At 41.9% G+C, this 18860-nt stretch overlaps 1 protein-coding gene across 2 annotated transcripts in view; it reads right to left on the reverse strand.

Moving 5' to 3' along the window:
• The window catches only part of RALB (RAS like proto-oncogene B), a 45253-nt gene that overhangs the window by 2298 nt on the left and 24095 nt on the right, over positions 1 to 18860 (reverse strand). For both annotated transcript variants that reach the window (XM_045804120.2, XM_087855037.1), the window contains 3 exons: positions 17686 to 17851; positions 9195 to 9403; positions 5266 to 5443 (listed from right to left, as the gene is read on the reverse strand). In XM_045804120.2, the coding sequence (XP_045660076.1) occupies positions 5266 to 5443; positions 9195 to 9403; positions 17686 to 17799 (501 nt within the window). In that variant the 5' untranslated portion in view covers positions 17800 to 17851. The remainder of the gene's footprint in view (positions 1 to 5265; positions 5444 to 9194; positions 9404 to 17685; positions 17852 to 18860) is intronic.

Here is an 18860-nt window from a genome sequence, read left to right on the forward strand (position 1 = left end):
CACAAAACTAGAAGCTCCTTTTATTTTCATAGACTTATCTTCTTCTTGGTGAAAAGTAAGACCGAGCTTTCTTTTTTTTTTTTTTTTTTTTTTAAAGATTTTATTTATTTATGTGACAGAGAGACAGCCAGAGAGAGAGGGAACACAGCAGGGGGAGTGGGAGAGGAAGAAGCAGGCTCACAGCGGAGGAGCCTGATGTGGGACTCGATCCCGGTACACTGGGATCACGCCCTGAGCCGAAGGCAGACGCTTTAACGACTGCGCTACCCAGGCGCCCCAAGACCGAGCTTTCTGACTGGGGGACTCCCTGTGCATCTACCACCAGCTCCGGGGCCCGGAAAAGGGCCTCTTCCCCCAAAGTGAACTAAGCACCCCACCCACAAGAGCAGCGGGGAACAGCTTCAGAAGTTACAGCTTTTTCTTTCTGTTCTAACAGCAAAGGCAGGAGGGGAATGGAATGTGTCCAATCTAAAATGATGACGAAGTTGTTCATGGGCTGATCTTATCGACGACGGCCCGTCCCTTCGTGTAAATTGTTTACAAGTGAACACAATGCTGCCAGTCATAAGTTTCTGCTGGGTCCTGTTTGGCAGGTCAAGCTGCTCCAGGAGGAAGCAGAGATGCAAGGTGCCCTGCAACAGCCCCAACCGCCACCACACCGTCAAAAGCACGACATATGCATGCTTCCGCACCGAGAGAGCCGGCCTGATTTTTTTTTAAATCAAATACATGTCTGGATTTCCTGGGTGTTCCTACATCTAGAAAACAATGTGATAGAAAGAAAGAGATTTGGAACAGCACAGGAATCGACATAAGAGCTGAGAAATAATAGGAAGAAAATACAGCTAACAAGTGAACGTACGTCACATCGCAGACAGATTTAGATTGTAGATGCCGCCCAAGGGCTTCTAAAGTGAACCCTTCCTGAGGGGAAATAACGACTGATGCCACAGAAATACAAAGAATCATAAGAGAGTATTAGAAAACAATATGCCAACAAATTGGACAACCTGGAAGAAATGAGTAAACTCCTAGAAACATACAATATTCCAAAACAGAATCAAGAAGAAGCAGCAGCTTTGAACAGACTGATTACTAGTGGCAAAAATGAATTGGTAATCAAAACACTCCCAACAAACGAAAGTCAAGGACCAGATGGCTTCACAGGTGAATTGCATCAGACATTAAAGAAGAGTTAATACTTATTCTTCTCAAACTATTCCCAAAAAAAGAAAAGGAAAACCTACAAATTCATTCTATGAGGCTAACATCACCCTAATACCAAAACAAGACAAAGACACCACAAAAATAGAAAACTACAGGAGCACCTGGATGGCTCGGTCAGGTAAGCGTCTGACTCTTGTTTTAGGCTCAAGCCATGAACTCAGGGCCGTCACACAGAGCCGGAATTGGGGCCCATCTGGCTCTGTGCTCAGTGGGGAGTCTGCTTAAGATTCTCTCTCTCTCCCTCTGTCCCTCCCCATGCTCTCTCTCAAATAAACAAATCTTAAAAAGAAAACTGCATAAACATAGGTGTAAAAGTCTTCAGCAAAATATCAGCAAACGGAATTCAACAACACATTAAAAGGATCATTCACCACAATCAAGTGGGGTTTATTCCAGAGATGTAAGAGTGGTTCAATATTTGCAAATCAGTCACTGTGATACATCACATTAAAAAGAGAAAGGATAGGGGCGCCTGGGTGGCGCAGTCGTTAAGCATCTGCCTTCGGCTCAGGGCGTGATCCCGGTGTTGTGGGATTGAGCCCCACATCAGGCTCCTCCGCTGTGAGCCTGCTTCTTCCTCCCCCACTCCCCCTGCTTGTGTTCCCTCTCTCACTGGCTGTCTCTCTCTCTGTCAAATAAATAAATAAAATCTTCAAAAAAATAAAATAAAAAGAGAAAGGATAAAAACCACATGATCATCTCAAAAGACCCAGAAAAAGCATGTGACAAAATACAACATCTGTTCAGGATAAAAACTCCCAACACAGTGGATTTAGAAGGAACGTACCTCAACATAACAAATGCCATATCTGAAAAACCCACAGCTAACATCATACTCAATGGTGAAAAACTGAGAGCTTTTCCTTTATGATGAGGAACAAGAATGTCCACTCTCACAACTTCTATTCAAAATAGTACTGGAAATCCTAGCCACAGCAATCAGACAAGAAAAAGAAATAAAAGGCATACTAATTTAAAAAGAAGAAGTAAAACTGTCACTATTTGCAGATGACATGATACTATATATAGAAAACCCTAAAGATACCACACACACAAAAAAAACTATTAGAATGGATAAATAAATTCAGTAAAGTTACAAGACACAAAATTAATACACAGAAATCTGTTATGTTTCTATACATCAAAATTGAAGTAGCAGAAAGAATTAAGAAAACAATTCCATTTACAATTTACACCAAGAGAATAAAAGACCTGAGAATAAATTTTATCAAGGTTAAAGACCTATACTCTGAAAACTATAAGACATTGATAAAAGAAATTGAAGATGATACAGAGAAATATTTCATGCTCACGGACTAGAAGAATTAATATTATGAAAATGTCCATACTTCCGAAAGCAAACTACAGACTAAGTGTAATCCCTATCGAAATACCAATAGTATTTTCCACAGAACTAGAATAATCATAAAATTTGTATGGAACCACAAAAGACTCTGAATAGCCAAACCAATCTTGAGAAAGAAGATTTCAAGATACACTTCCAAAGCTTTAGTAATCCAAATATGGTCCTGGCTCAAAAACAGACACATAGATCAATGGAACAGGATAGAGGATACAGAAATAAACCCATGCTTATATGGTCAATTAATCTACGACAAAGGAGGCAAGAATATCTAATGGGGAAAAAACAGTCTTTTCAATAAACAGTGTTGGGAAAATTGGACAGCCACATGCAAAAGAATGAAACTGGACCACTTTCTTATACCAAACACAAAAATCAACTTGAAATAGACTAAAGACCTAAACGTGAGACCTGAAACCACAAAATTCATAAAAGAAAGAACATAGGCATGAGCACCAGGTGATGTATGGAAGTGCTGAGTCTCTCTATTGTACACCTGAAACTAATATTACACTGTATGTTAACTATACTGGAATTTAGATAAAAACTTGAGGAAAAAAAGAAAACATAGGCAGTAATTTCTTGGACATCAGCCTTAGCAACATATTTATGGATCTGTCTCCTCAGGCAAGGGAAACAGAAGCAAAAATAAACTGTTGGGACTAGACCAAAAGAAAAAGCTTTCGCACAGGGAAGGAAACCATCAACAGAAGAAAAAGACAACCACTGAATGAGAGAAGATATCTGTAAACCATATATTCAATAAGGGGTTAATGTCCAAAGTATATAAAGAACTTATACAACTCAACACCTAAAAACCAAATAATCTCATTAAAAATGCACAAAGGACCCAAATAAACATTTTTCCAAAGAAGACGTAGAGACGGTCAATAGGCACATGAAAAGACACGTCACTCAGCCTCAAGGAAATGCAGCTGAAAACCACAATGAGAGATCACCTCTCACACCTGTCAGGCTGGTAACAAAAAGACAAGAAAATAAGTGTTGGCGAGGATGTGGAGAAAAGGGAACGTGCGTGCACTGTGAGTGGAAATATAAAATGGTGCAGCCGCTGTGGAAAACAGTATGGAGGTCCCTCAAAAAATTAAAAATAGAACTACCGCATGATCCAGTAATTGCACTACTGGGTATTTATCCGAAGAAAATGAAAACACTAATTCAAAAAGATATATGCACCCAATGTTTATAGCAGCATGATTTACAATAGCCAAATTATGGAAGCAACACAGGTGTCCATCAACAGATGAATGGATTAGGAAGATATGTATACACATACATCGTTACTCAGCCATGAAAAAAGAATGGGATCTTGCCATTTGTAACAACACGGATGGACCTAGAGGGTACTATGCTAAGTGAAATAAGACAGACAAAGACAAATACCATATGATTTCACTTATATGTGGAATCTAAAAACCAAAAGAAACAAACAAAAGCAGACTCTTAGATACAGAGAACAAACTGGTGGTTGCCAAAGGGGAGGGGGATGGGAAGATGGGTGAATTAGGTGATGGGGATTAAGAGGAACAAACTGTCAGCTGGGAAATAAATAAGTCACAGTGATGAAAAGTACAGCGTAGGGAATATAGTCAGTAATACTGTAATAGCACTGTATGGTGACAGATGGTGACTACACTTATCGTCCTGAGCCCCGAGTAATACACAGAATTGTTAAAGCAACTCGTGGTTCACCTGAATGAATATAACATTGTATGTCAATTATACTTGAATAATTTTTTAAAAAAATAAAGTGACATTCTAAATACCAGTGTTCTTCTAGCCTCACTTCAAGTTAAAGTAAGCTTGATTACACATCTGTCCCTCTTCAGGTAAGAAGGAAAGGAGAATTATTTCTCCCTAAGAAAGAGCAACGTGAGAAGCTTTGGGGGACTCAGATGCTGCTGCCGCATAATACACAGCGGGTGTAACCACTGCTGGGCCCAAATGAAATGCGTTCACATGCTGCAAGAGCATGGATCAGGAAGCAAGAGCTAACGAACAAGGTGACGGGAGAAGGAAAAGCCTCATCTCTCAGGTTGTCTGCTTGGACTGGGTGGCAGCCACTCTGAGCCTTAATTCTTAAAAACAAGAAACCAAACCAAACAAAAAACAAGCCCCAAAACCCAACAATAGCGATCACTGGTAGGTGGATTTTCAAAACCTGTCGACATCCATCACTATCAAGGTCACCCTTTCGCTGGCTTCGGAGATCCGAATTAAAAAGCACGCTGGGGATGGGTAAGGAGAGAACAAATCTAACCAATCAATGACAGCAAAATTCAGTTATGCTGTGTGTCTTTGGGGAGCCTCCTGAGAGCCCGCTGAAGAACTTGCTCATTGGACACGAGAGCACAGGGGAGCTACCGACGCCTGCCCTACCCACATGGTCTGCACGAAGCCAGGGCCTCATCTTGCCACACTTCCAAGGGCCGTGCCAACATTAGGCATACCCAACAAAGGCTCATGACAAAGTGAGAAGCCTCTGGGTTGTATTAACTCCAGGGTCAAACCCTCCCAGGGCTTCTCACCATACTGGCTGAGACATCTGGAAAAACCAGTCCTCCCCTACTTTCCATGAACGGTTCCCTCAAAACCAAGCAGACGAGACATCTACGTTCTGCTGTTTCTAAGAAACATGCAGAGCGCACGCCTACCTTGTCCACATTGGCCCGCGTTTTAGCCGATGTCTCCACATACTGCACGCCCCACTCCTCTGCTTTACTCCTAGCCTCTTCGATGGGCACCTGCCTTCGCTCCTCGAGGTCGGACTTGTTTCCCACGACAAGCAATGGAATTTTATCTTCTTCAGCCTTAACGCGGAGGATCTGTTCCCTAAGGCGCAGCATCAAAACAAACAAAACCAAACAGCACAGCTAAGAAAGCTAGAGTAAGAACTCAATTGCACTGATACTTCTAAAATGAAAGGCTGTCCTGGCGCAGAAAAACGTGTTACACTTAGGGAATGTTCCAAGGACGCACTCCCTAGATCCTGTCATAAAGGAAACAAGTGTTCTTAAAGCCCGGTTCTCAGTTTGTCTGTATCAGAAGGATGTGGGGTGCTCATCACAAACATCGATTTCTGGGTCCAAAGGAGTCCCACAGACGTGATGTCTAAACAGGAGCCCAGGATTCTGTGTTTCGAAGGGTCCCCAACTTATGCTTAGGCACCAAAAATTTTTAACAAAAAGAACAACTTGGGAAGCTCCGGGATAAAAACAAGTTAACAGAAGTATCTTCATACAAAAAATGCTTAATAATTCCCCTGAAAACAATGGTATGATTTCTTTGTGAGAATAACAGCTATGAAATCAGTGTTTTCCTAAGGAAGGCGGTGCTCTATTAGATCATGAAATCAGTTTCATGAGTCACAACCAGTAATTTTTTCCTCGATGAAACAGAATATTATAGAACAGAAACATCAGAAGGAACCTCCAGGATTACATAAAGTATGGTTCTGCGAAACTTCTGTTTCACTTACATCTGTACCTGCGTATGCACTTGCTCCCCGAACAGTCTGCACTTAGATACACTGAATGTTACAGCCAACAGGGCGGGGTCAGTTATGTTAAGGAGTAATCATGTTTTAATGCATATTATTTTTCTACTACAAAGTAAAGAAAAAAAAAAGGAAATAATCCACATTAAATTTTACCTCTATTAAAACTATCAGCTATCTAAAATCATTAATCAAAACAAACTATTACAAAAATTAAATATTCCACTTTCGTTATTTTGGTCCAGTAAAGACATTTCTACTTCCACATTCTAAAATATTCCAAAGAGACCCCTTCAAAAGTGCATTTTGTGGAGATCTGCATTGATTTGTATATGATATAGGGTAACATTTCATAATAATAAAAATATTTTAAAATTTTTCCATTAGAATCAATTTAAGTATCAGATAGCAAATATTTTAAGAAAAATGAAAAAGAAGAAAAGTAGATGCTTAAAAATTGCCTTTAAGTAGCTTTGCCATAGGCTACATTTCAACAGAAGTCAAAGAACATACTACATTTAGAAGTTAAATGATCAACGCAACTGTGAACGAGAAAAACTGAGAGCTCTCTCATTAGTCATGCAGAGGTTTGTAAAATTACCTCATTAATACATATATTAAATCAAAAATGGGAGTAGCAAGTCTGGTCTCTTATTACAAACCTATTTTTCTAGCTTACTGAATACTGTCCAGGGACAGTTTCAAGGAAGATAGAGCATATAAATGTTTTATGTCGGGACCTCCCCATAAATCCAGAGATGCTATGTTTGAAAACTGCTAAGAGGAATAACGTGAGTTTAACCACAAGGGCTCAGAGATATTCTACCTCCATTCTTCTGTCTCCAGTGCCGTGAGAAGCCTGGACAGCCCTGTGACTTTTATCTGAATGTCCAGAGTTCAAGTCAGACGAACTAACTTGCCCTTCCTTTCTCTTTTAGGTAGTCCTCTGTCCTTTTTCTTCTAAGGATCCCTGTTCTCACATAATGACCGAAACCCATCTCCCAAGATGAGAGGAAACTGCTCCAAAGCGCTGGGAACACGAAGGCTGTCTGCGTGTGTGTGGCGGCACGGGGAGACAGGACGTCTGTTCTCTGGACAGGACTCCTCCACAGCCCACCATTTCCTTTCTTGGTGAGTCATGGGGTGATGGGAAATAAAAAGGCACAGGACATGCAGGAAAATGAGGAAGTGTGTATATCTGTCCTGTTTTATCCTCAAGGCCAGATAAAAACAGGATTATGCAAACACAATTATGACTACCGGGGCTATTCCCACATAGAGAAAACTCTAGGTCTGTTGGGAAAGTCTGAAAATTAACAGGACCACTCATAAGAGTCCCGGTCATTTAACTGATCACCGTAACACGCACACACTAGAGTACCAGAGAATTCAGATGTTCCACCTTTGCAGGCCTGGCGCTAGGCAGCCAGCAACGGACCGCTACCTTGTCTACGTTCCGCTCACTCTGCTGGCTTAGCTGGGATCGCCTCTTGAGGCCTCCCTGGCTCACTGATGCCTCCCCCCAAATCTTGGGGGGATATTTAGTTTCCTCATTTTTATTTTTGGTTGATCCCTCGATTTCTGACCAGAACTTGCTAAAGAATGAAAAAACAACACTGGTTTCCCGCCCCCCCTTTTTAGTTCCCTGTTAGACTCTGTATCTGGTTCTTAAAATCAAAAGTCATCTGGGCAGATAAGTTTATAAGGAGAGTAGATGAAAAAAATACAATTGTGTAAGAGAAAGGAAAAGCGTAAGGGGTAAAGAGAAAGACGCCCTTCCTACTCAAATTCCTCTAAGGAATTCACTCTCACTCACTTGCTATTTCTTTATAACGAGATGAACTTAAGGTATCTTTAACTACTGCGTTTAAAATGAATTACAGCAGTTAATATTCTACTATGTAAGTACCACGCGCACACCCTGTGAGAAGGCCTGGGGACATCACACGGTGCAGGTGGCCATGGTGTCTGCCCTGAAAAATTTACAGCCTGAAGCATCACTTCATTTCATCAACTGACAAGTGCATTTTCAGACAGAGAAACAGAATCTCCAGTGCTGAGTAAACTTGCCCAGAGTCACAAAACGGCTAAGGGGCGGGGCAAGGATTCAAACGCAGATCTGTCGGATTCTGAAGCTGGGCTCTTCCCACTCACCTAGGCTAAGGGTCCTGACAGTAGCAGTAAATGGTCACTCAGACCCATGTCTTTCACTCTCCTGACAATGTTTCATCGACCTCAAAATAGATCAAAATTATTACTTTTCCAGCAAAATTATAAAAAAAGATAAAAATAGTTGGGGTGCCTGGGCGGCTCAGTTGGTTAAGCATCTGACTCTTTTTTTTTTTTTTTAAAGATTTTATTTATTTATTCGACAGAGATAGAGAGAGCCAGCGAGAGAGGGAACACAAGCAAGGGGAGTGGGAGAGGAAGAAGCAGGCTCCCAGCAGAGGAGCCTGATGTGGGGCTCGATCCCACAACGCCGGGATCACGCCCTGAGCCGAAGGCAGACGCTTAACCACTGTGCCACCCAGGCGCCCCCTGACTCTTGATTTCAGCTCAGGTCATGATCTCAGGGCCCTGGAATGGAGCCCCCCATCAGGCTCCATGCTCAGCAGGGAGTCTGCTTGAGATTTTCTCTCTCCCTTTCCCTCTGCCCCTCCCCCTGCTCGTGCTCTCTCTCACTCGCTCTGTCTCACTCGCCTTCTCTCTCCAATACATAAATAAAATCTCTAAAAAAAGATAAAAACAGTGAGCTCATCAATCACTGTCCCTTAGGATTTATATGAAAACAAAATTACAGGTTCTTGAGAATATGGAATGGCTTCGTCCTCTCTAGGGACAACAGATTCTTCAGATAATTTATATTCAGAAATTTTAAAAACAGGGAAACCCAGAGAGACCATAACAAATGGTGGACTATAATGTGCCAAGATTCAAAAAGCCGCAGAAAATTCTTTAGCAGAATTCTTCCTAATAACGAGCTCAACCCTCTGCTACGGTGCTCGGCCCCAAAGTCCTGCCAAGCCGAACCCGTGAGAAAGGCAAAAAGCCTGCGGGAGTCTGGAGGCTATTTCACTTGACACACACCTGAACTCGGCAGTCGCTGTAAACGACTCGTGTTCTGTGATTGAGAACACGAGGAGGAAGCCTTCCCCGCTGCGGAAGTAGTTGTCCCGAATGGCCGCGTAGTCCTCTTGTCCAGCCGTGTCCAGGATATCTATCTGGACTTCTTCTCCATCAAGAACCACTTTCTTTCTGTAACTGTCAGCTTTGGTAGGTTCATAGTCTTCTACAAACTGAGGAAATAAACAGCATTATCGGTAATGAACAAAGTTTTAAGGGAAAGAAAATCTGCCCAAGAAAATACATTTCGATATATACGGGCACTTTGCCTACAATCAACTGAGTACTTACTGAGTGCCCATCATTATCACGCTATGTACAAAGCACTATGAAATAAAAATAACTCCTCATATAACACTTCTGTTCTTTATTGCTCTCAGCTCTACCACTTCTTTATTTTGATTTTAAATAAGAGCAGATATGGGGCGCCTGGGTGGCTCAGTCGTTAAGCGTCTGCCTTTGGCTCAGGTCATGATCCCAGGGTCCTAGGATCGAGCCCCACATCGGACTCCCTGCTCAGTGGGGAGTCTGCTTCTCCCTCTCCCTCGCCCCCTGCTTGTGTTCCCTCTCTCGCTGTCTCTCTCTGTCAAAAAATTTAAAAAAATAAAAAAATAAAAGAGCAGATATTTCCATTTTGTAGATGAGGAGACCAAGCACAGGGCAGAAAGAACACTTGGCAATATTATTCTCAGTATAAAATTAGAATATAAACACAGGCAAGGGTGAGAAACAGAAGCTCTTATACGTAATCAACAGAAGTATAAAACTCATCTGAAAAGTAATTTGGCAAGAGGGACTAAGAGGATTAAATATACACATAATGAAATATAAAAATAAATCCATCAAGCACCAGAAGAAAACACGGGTGAAATCCTTTTATTACCTTGAAGTAGGGAAGGCCTTTTTAACTATGACTCAAAATCCAGAAGCCATGTAAGAAAAAATTGATAAATTAGACTACATAAAAAATTTTAAAAACTTCCGTATGGCACAACACACTATAAAAAAAGACAAATGACAAACAGGAAAAAAGTATTTGAACTCACATCACAAAGAGCTATATTTACACAGTTCCTAGAAACAGGGAGGAAAAAAAAGATCAACAAACCAACGGGGAAAAGTGGCAACAGACATAAACAATTCACAGAAAAATAAATCCATATGATGTTAAACATACGAAATCATCCTCACTTAATATAGAGAAGTTGTTAACCACGCGGAGATGCCATTTTTCACCTACCAGACCGGTAAAAACCCCACCATCGGACAACACACTCTGGGGAAAAGGCCCTCTTGTATATGGCTGGTGGGAGGAGAGAACAGCGCGGTCTTTATGGGGAGGAATACGGCAAGATCTAAGAGCACTGGAGAAGTACTCTTCCTGGGTCCCAGCCACCCCGCTTCTAGAAATCTAATCTACGGCAACATACAAGGCGATCCCTGTGGCACTGTGTGTGACAGCAAACGATTAATACCAGCCAGACGCCCAGCAACAGGTGTCCACCAATGGAATACTCTGCAGCTATGAAAAAGACAGAGAACTATGTACAGATGCATAAAGATCTCCAGATTATAAGTCTACCTTTTACACAAGTAGGGAGAATACAGAATAAGAAACGTGTCTGTGTGTATAGTGGCTGTGTGTGTGTGTGTGTGTAAAATCTTACTAGGTATGTATATGCATATGTACTTATGTAGATATTTGCCAAAAAGATATCCTGAAAGGACAAATAAAACAAATTTAAAAGCTGTGAAACAGCAGAACTGAAGCAAACGACACTAAATGATTATGAAATTGGTAATACAGCCACACAGAGAAAGAACTAATTCAACAGACTTTAGCACAGACTATTTTGATGGTACGTGTCCCACTAAAAGGGACTAAGGACAAAAGAATTTCAAAAAATGCTGAACTTCCCTCAGTGCTTATATTATCGAATAACAATGGTATTAATATTTCAAAGCTATTTTCTTTATATTGTGGTAGACATCAAATAAGTAATTATCTTAATGATGTCAGAAGTATAGATATTTAGGAAAAAACTAAATTAATGACAGCGGTGTACTACTAAAATTGAACTAGTGCTGGTTTAGGCAGATATCCAGATGCAAAAGAATGAAGTTAGACCCGACTTCACATCACATACAAAAATTAACTCGAAATGGATCAGGACTGAAAAGTAAGGGCTAAAACCATAAACTCTAAGAAGAAAACATAGGTGTAAATCTTTATGATCTTGTATTTGGCAATGCATTCTTAGATAGGACATCGAAAGCACCAGCAACAAAAGCAAAAATAAACTGGACTTCGTCAAAATTTAAAACTTTCCTGCTTCAAAGGATACCATCAAGAAAGTGAAATGACCCATAAATAACCCAAAAAACAAGAGAAAATATTTATGAAATCACATATCCAATGAAGGATTTGTACTCTGAATACCTAAAACACTCCTCAAACTCAACAATAAAAAGACAAATAACCCAATTTAAAAATATACAAAGGACCTGAATAAACACTTCTCCAAAGAAGATATACAAATGGCCAATAAGCACACCAAACAAGGCCCAATATCATTAGTCATCAGGGAAATGCAAATCAGAACCACAATGAGATACCACTTCGTATCTACTAGGATGTATTACCAAAAAGAGACAGTGACAAGTGTTGGCAAGGATATGGAGAAATTGAAACCCTCATACATTGCTTGTAGGATTATAAACTGTTACACCTGCTATGGAAAACAGTTTTGCAGTCCCCAAAAAGTTATACGTACAGTTAACCATGAGACCCAGCAAGTTTCATGCCTCAATATATTTACACAAGAGAATTTAAGACATAGGTCTACACAAAAATTTATACACAAATGTTCACGGCGACATTATTCAAAATAGCCAAAAAGTAGGAACAATCCACATGTCCATCAATCGATGAATGGATAAACAAAACATAGCATATCCAGACAACAGAATATTATTCTGTGATAAAAAGGAACGAAGTACCGGGGGCGCCTGGGTAACTCAGTCAGTTAAGCATCCGACCCTTGATTTCAGCTCAGGTCATGATCTCAGTGCTGTGAGATTGAGCTCCACACTGGGCTCCATGCTGGGTGTGGAGCCTGCTTACGATCCTCTCCCTTTGTCCCTCCCCCCACTTGAGTGCACACATGTGCGCATGCTCTCTCTCAAATAAATAAATAGGAATCTTAAAAAAAAAAAGGAACGAGTACTGATACAGGTTACAACATGGCGAGCTTTCAAGACATTATGCTAAGTGAAAGAAGCCAGATATAAAGACCATATATTATATGATTCAATTTATATGAAATGTCTAGATAGGCAAATCCATAAAAACAGAAAGTGGCTGTCAGGGACCAGGAGTAGAAGCAGGGAAGGCAGTAATGAGGAAAGACTGCTAATATGTAGGGTGTTTTCTTTTCTCTTTTTTTGAGAAAACTGTTCTAAAATTATATGACAGTGATGGCTGCACATCTGTGTGAATATATTAAAAAGTCATTGAATTGACTTTCAAATTCACACTTGAAAAGGGTGAATATCATGGTATGTGAATTATATCTTAATAAACTGTAATTTAAATTTTTAAAAATTTAAAAATTGAACTGAGATTATCAATTTGAACTTATGGACCCTTTGAAGAGACCCTTAAAAAGAGCCTCATGCTGGGCGCCTGGGTGGCTCAGTCGGTTAAGCATCCCACTCTTGATTTTGGCTCAGGTCATGATCTTGGGGTCGTGAGCATGAGCTGTGCGTGGGACTCTGTGCTTAGCAGGGAGTCTGCTTCCCTCTCTCTCTCTCTCTCCCTCCCCCCTGCCCCTCCCCCCACTTGCACGCACCCTCTCTCTAAAATAAATTTAAAAAAAAAAGAGCTGCATGCTGCCAATTAAAAGCTACCGGTTCTTCAAATGATTTTAAATTTCAAAACAAAAAACCAAAAAATTTTTAGTGTTAGGTTCTTACATTTGTACTGTTATCTTAAAATATACAATATGTGACAATTGACCTATGCTTCACACAGTGTCTTTTTAACTCCTTTCCAAAGAGACGAATCCATGACCCCAAAAATCCATGACCACCCAGGGCAAACCTCTGAATACCACCATAAAGCATCTCAATTGCTTATTTCTGAGCTTTCAAGGTTAAAACCAGCAAGAGTCCCACAGACTCCCTGGACACAGGAAGTGAGAGTGTCCTGATACGACTGCATAGCTCTGCACCAGTGAAAAGTGTGCAGGTTATTAGAACACAGATTATAATCTTGATGTTTCCTTTTTTCCACTAGAAACAGGATATCCCCAAAGTCTGGGTATCTGTTAAGATGATCCAGGCTCCTATATGTGCTCCAGTTTCAGATGCCTGAGACACACAAAACTAAGACGAACTTCACGGAGACCCTTTCTTACTGAGCACGTCTAAGCTGCCTGGCCAGCCACTGAGCCAGCCGCTGACGGTCTAAAGAGGATAAAAGGTCAAAGATAAAAAGGTTAAGATCCCCCTCCAATTTTTCTCCAAGTCAGGACGTAGCCAAAAATAAACATTTCTGGGACCATGGCTCTTCAGATAATCCAATTTTCATAGCAATTTCGCCATATACGCTAATTTTTTTTTAAGTTGGGGGAAAGCACTGGACCAAAAACAAAGACTGGGGGTAGCCCATGAGACTTTAGATAACTGGCGTCCCCGAGCACAGGACTCAGTTTCCTCTTCTGTGAAACCAGGCTTGACTAGCTGCTGTCTCAGGCAGGAGTCACCACACTGGGCCATACGTCAGAAGGGCCAGGAGAGCTTCATAAAAAGAAAGATTCCCATCCTCATCTCTAGAAACGTCATCCGGAAGGTGTTTTTTGCAAAGGTCTGCCAGGAGATTGTGTGATCAGCTAAGCTCGGGAATCACTGCCAAGGTTTCTTTAAGCTCCAAAATGATGATTCTGGAACTCTACTGTCCAATCCACTAGCCACTAGCCACGTGTCACGGAGCTCGGCAGCCACAGGTGTGGACAGTAGAAATACAGAACATTTTCACCGCAGCAGAAGGTTCTATGAGACAGCACTGTTTTAGAAAATCAATTAAAGACTTCCCCAAACATACATTGCTTCATGTCTAGGCTTTCCTTGCTCTGATTTTTTTTTATTATTTTTTAAATGTTTTTTTATTATATTATGTTAGTCACCGTACAGTACATCCCTGGTTTCTGATGTAAAAAGTTCGATGATTCATTAGTTGCGTATAACACCCAGTGCACCACGCAATACGTGCCCTCCTTACTACCCATCACCGGTCTATCCCATTCCCCCACCCCCCTCCCCTCTGAAGCCCTCAGTTTGTTTCTCAGAGTCCATAGTCTCTCATGTTTCATTCCCCCTTCTGATTACCTCCCTTTCTTTATCCCTTTCTTCCCCTACCGATCTTCCTAGTTCTTATGTTCCATAGATGAGAGAAATCATATAATTGTCTTTCTCTGCTTGACTTATTTCCTTGCTCTGATTTTATGTTCTCGTTTCTTCAACAACTGCTGCTCTCCAGTCCTCAAATCTGTTAGCACATGAAAAAATAGACTAAGATCAAGCCCCGCTTTCCCTGGTTTCTCTGAAGATACTGAGAAAAAGGGACAAAACTCTTCCGTGTGCATCTTTCCCCCTCCCTCTTACCATACGCACACACCAACATACATAATAAAAATGCAAATCCCGATCCGACTCTCCTCCTTGGTCTCCTATAGCATCAGCGGCCCGGCTATTGACAAGACCGTCTGCAGTGGATAAGTCTTTGTCGTGGGATCGCTCCTGAGGCTTAGCACCATCCCTGGCCTCTACGAACTAAGTGCTAGTAGCACCTGTCCTCTAGGTGGGACACCCCAAACTATCTCCAGACGTTGTCAATGATTCCCTGGGAGGGGGACAAAAACCCCTTTCCTCATCTCGATTAACAATCTACTCCTCAAATCCTGTCTCCGTCTTAACTCTGCTCCTCACCCTCCCTTCTTCCCAGACTCCACAGAAGACAAATAAGGAATTTTTCATAAGCGAATCATGTTACTAAGCAGAAACAAAGACTTCCAAAGCCATCTTCAAGACTTGCCTCTGCTTTTTTATGCAAAAAACGTTTTGGGTAAATCAAGCAGATTCCACTAGATTCCCCCACTTTGGCCCCTAGTATAAGATAAAGAGAAGCAAACATGAAAGACAAAAATTTCTCTGTAAGATATAGGAGGGAATGACCCAGGAGGACATCAAGGTTGTGGTCTCAGGCTTATTCATCCTTTTTAAGGAAAGAATATAAAATTACACATATAATATTGGATATAAAAGTGAATATCTAGAGTGAGAAAAGAAATCATAATCCATTATAAATTTTTTTAAATGGACAAATACTATGGCAAATACACCGTCAGGTGACCCTCAGTGAGTCATGACCTGGTATGATGCTCTCCCCTTAAATACAGAGGCATCTGTGACTGGCTTCTAACCAACGGAATATAGCAATGGTCACGAGATCACCCCATGATTACACTTCCTTATATAAGAATCTGTCTCAGTGAACCAGAGAGAAGTGCCTACCGGCCCTGAGGAAGCAGCTGCCAGCGTATGAACGACCTACGGAAAGAGTCTGGTAGCAAGGACCTATGGGCCTCCATCCCACAGCTGCAAGAAACTGAACTCTGTCAGCACCCAGAGCTGGGAAGAGGATCTGAGCCTCAGCTGAGCTCACGGCCACAGCCAATACTGCAGCAGCCCTGGGAGACCGTGAGCAGAGCACACAGCTAAGCCATGCCAGACCCCTGGAAACTGTAGATAAAAATGTGTGTTGTTTCAGGCTGCTAAATCTGTAGGAATTTGTTACATGGCAACAGAAAACCAATACAAGGGGCGCCTGGATGGCTCAGCTGGTTAAGCGTCTGCCTTTGGCTCAGGTCATGATCCCGGGGTCCTGGGACTGAGCCCAAGTTGGGCTCCCTGCTCGGCAGGGAGCCTGCTTCTCCCTCTCCCCCGCTTGTGCTCTCTGTCAAATAAATAGATAAAATCCTAAAAAAAAAAAAAAAAAGAAAGAAAAAAAAAAACCAATATAAATCCCGCTTTTATCATAAAATCCAGCAAAATAACTGATTTTTATTAATTAACTGCCTGGCATCCCTCTAGTACCTTCCTATTGGTTTGTTTGCCATATCCTCTGATTATCTCGCCAGACATGCCAATGATTTTGTAATACTTCCTATAGCGAATAAAAAACAATTTAGTCTGGTCCTCTAGCATAATCAGTCCACATTTCTCTTTTTTGAAAGTTTAGAAGGGTTTTTTCAGCTTCACGACTTGACATGACTAGTCATAAAAGTTGTAGGACGGTTGTCAAATTTAGGAAACCCCTATTGAACTTCCCTGTAAGAAGCTGTAAGATCTGGAAGAACTTTCCAGACCAGTTTCTAGTTCCATATGTCTCAGCCCTTGTTTCCCTTTCACAGCCCACACATTTTCAGAGCCAGGTGCCACAGGATAATAGCCACACCACAATACACTCCTGGCCTGCACCTCGTGTCACAGAGCCAGGTGAGTCAGCGGAGTGGGTGGTGGGCATATTCCTGGAAGCCATGCCGACAGTGAGACGGCTGGTAACAACCAGATGCCAAAGTGACTCCAAACCACATAAATATATTCCACTAACTCCCAGCTAACCGTATCCTTAATTCCACTTCCCTCAGCTAGATCCCCAAAATGGCCATTGCCACTCAAATACCATCCAACATTAGAGGAAGGTGGACAGGGCAAGTCTAAGGAAAACAGGTAATGATCTTCACCGATTGTGGTTACGGGTTTCTTCCTTTCTCAAATTTTGTAAAGCACACACCCATGTAAACGGGATGCAAACTCTGGTCGGAACGCTCTGCCTGTAGTACCAGCCAACGGCCATCAGGCAGGGATGTCTGTTGCCACGGAAATCAAAACTGTATTGTCACACTGGACTCGGCACCAGCTCTATTATTCACATTAAGTAATACCAATTTGAGGCAAGGATGGTGCGAGCTTCCCTTTGCTGCATGGGAGAACGAGAGAGAACCAGATGTCTATCACTTGAGGAAAGACTGTCTTACAACTTAGCTCTCCTTTTCAATATCTCCCCAAACTGTTACAAACTAAGTATCTGACTTGTTCTTTAGAAACAACCTCGTCCCTTACTTGTGTCAGAAAGAAAGCTCAAAGGATGATGGAAATCATGTAAGCAGGGACCCCTCACATCCCTGCCATGGTTGAAATTACTTATTCAAATCAGCAACCCAGGTCTTATGCTGGTTAGATCCCGCAGAAAGCTATTCAGAAACCAATGTTAACACAGATTTGCCCCACGATCCTCCATGCGTGTGAGGCAATGAGCACATGGACACAGCTGGAGAAGGGACATTGTTACAGCAGACTCGATGATGAAAGTCATCTGTGCCTGGTGTCTTACCTCATCATACATGAACTGAAGCGTCAGGGCCGACTTGCCAACCCCTCCACTGCCAACCATGATCACCTTGTGAAGGGCCAAGGAACTCTGGCTCTTACTCTTGTTTGCGGCCATCCTGCTGGTTTTCTGAGGTTGCGACACACGAACAGAAGACCTAGTTGAAGAGCTGCCAATGAACAAGACACAGACTTAGAAGCAGTTTGATTTCTACCCAACTAAAAATCAAATGAAATCCACATGCACAGGAAAGGTTAACCCAGACATTCCCACAGAGAAATAAATCTTCTCGGTTCCACGCAGAGATAAAACAACCCCTCCAACAACCCCGCAAGTCATGTACCACAGCAGAGCCAAAGAGAAAGCAGGACGGAGAGAGGGAAAAAATGGTACAAACACCCAACGCCTGTATCGCTGGGGGGGGGGGAGGACAATCTGCCACTAAAAATCAATACAGCCTCAAAGTGCTTCACTGAGGCGGAGTGACCCAAGAGCTCCGAGTCCCACTTTCCACCCCTACCCCAAGGCATCTGGTACCCCAGAGAACACCACCAGCACTCAGGGACCTCAGCCTCCACCTCTTTATTCTACTCCTCACCTCCCCTTGTACCTCTACCTCCCGGCACACACACTCACACAGCCCCCCACACGGGCCATGGAGGTACTCAGGAAGGGGATGAGTAAATGCAGTTTTTATAATAAGTACCCCTTCGTGGCACATGACAGCGTTAAAAGGAGAACTAAATTATTTTCTCCAAGTGTATTTAAAGTGGTGAACTGAAATGAGTTAAGCTTTTCTATTAATAACAATTGATTAGTCAAAATCAGCTTAACATCAGATGTGAGATAAAAAGAGGCAAGAATCCCTGGAATTAGTGGGAAGATAAAATTTTCCAAATAAGTTAATTTAACAGATACCTGGAACTTATTTTAATCCCAGTGCCAATTTTTATTTTAACCAATGTGTATGGAAAAGCCTATTTCACATATACCACAGGGTGCAGAAAAGGACGTGGGGGCTGGGCATCTCATGGGCCTGAGCCTGGGTCTGCCATTTGTGAGCTGTGAGACTTAGAACTATTTGATTTCTCCAAGTCAGTTTTTTTATCTGCAAAAACCAACCACCCCCTACCTTGCAGGATTCTCCTGAGGATTAAATGAGACAACATATGTGAACG

This window comes from Ursus americanus, chromosome 1 (assembly GCF_024610735.1).
Source record: "Ursus americanus isolate L20-20 chromosome 1, mUrsAme1.1.p, whole genome shotgun sequence".
NCBI lineage: Eukaryota > Metazoa > Chordata > Mammalia > Carnivora > Ursidae > Ursus > Ursus americanus.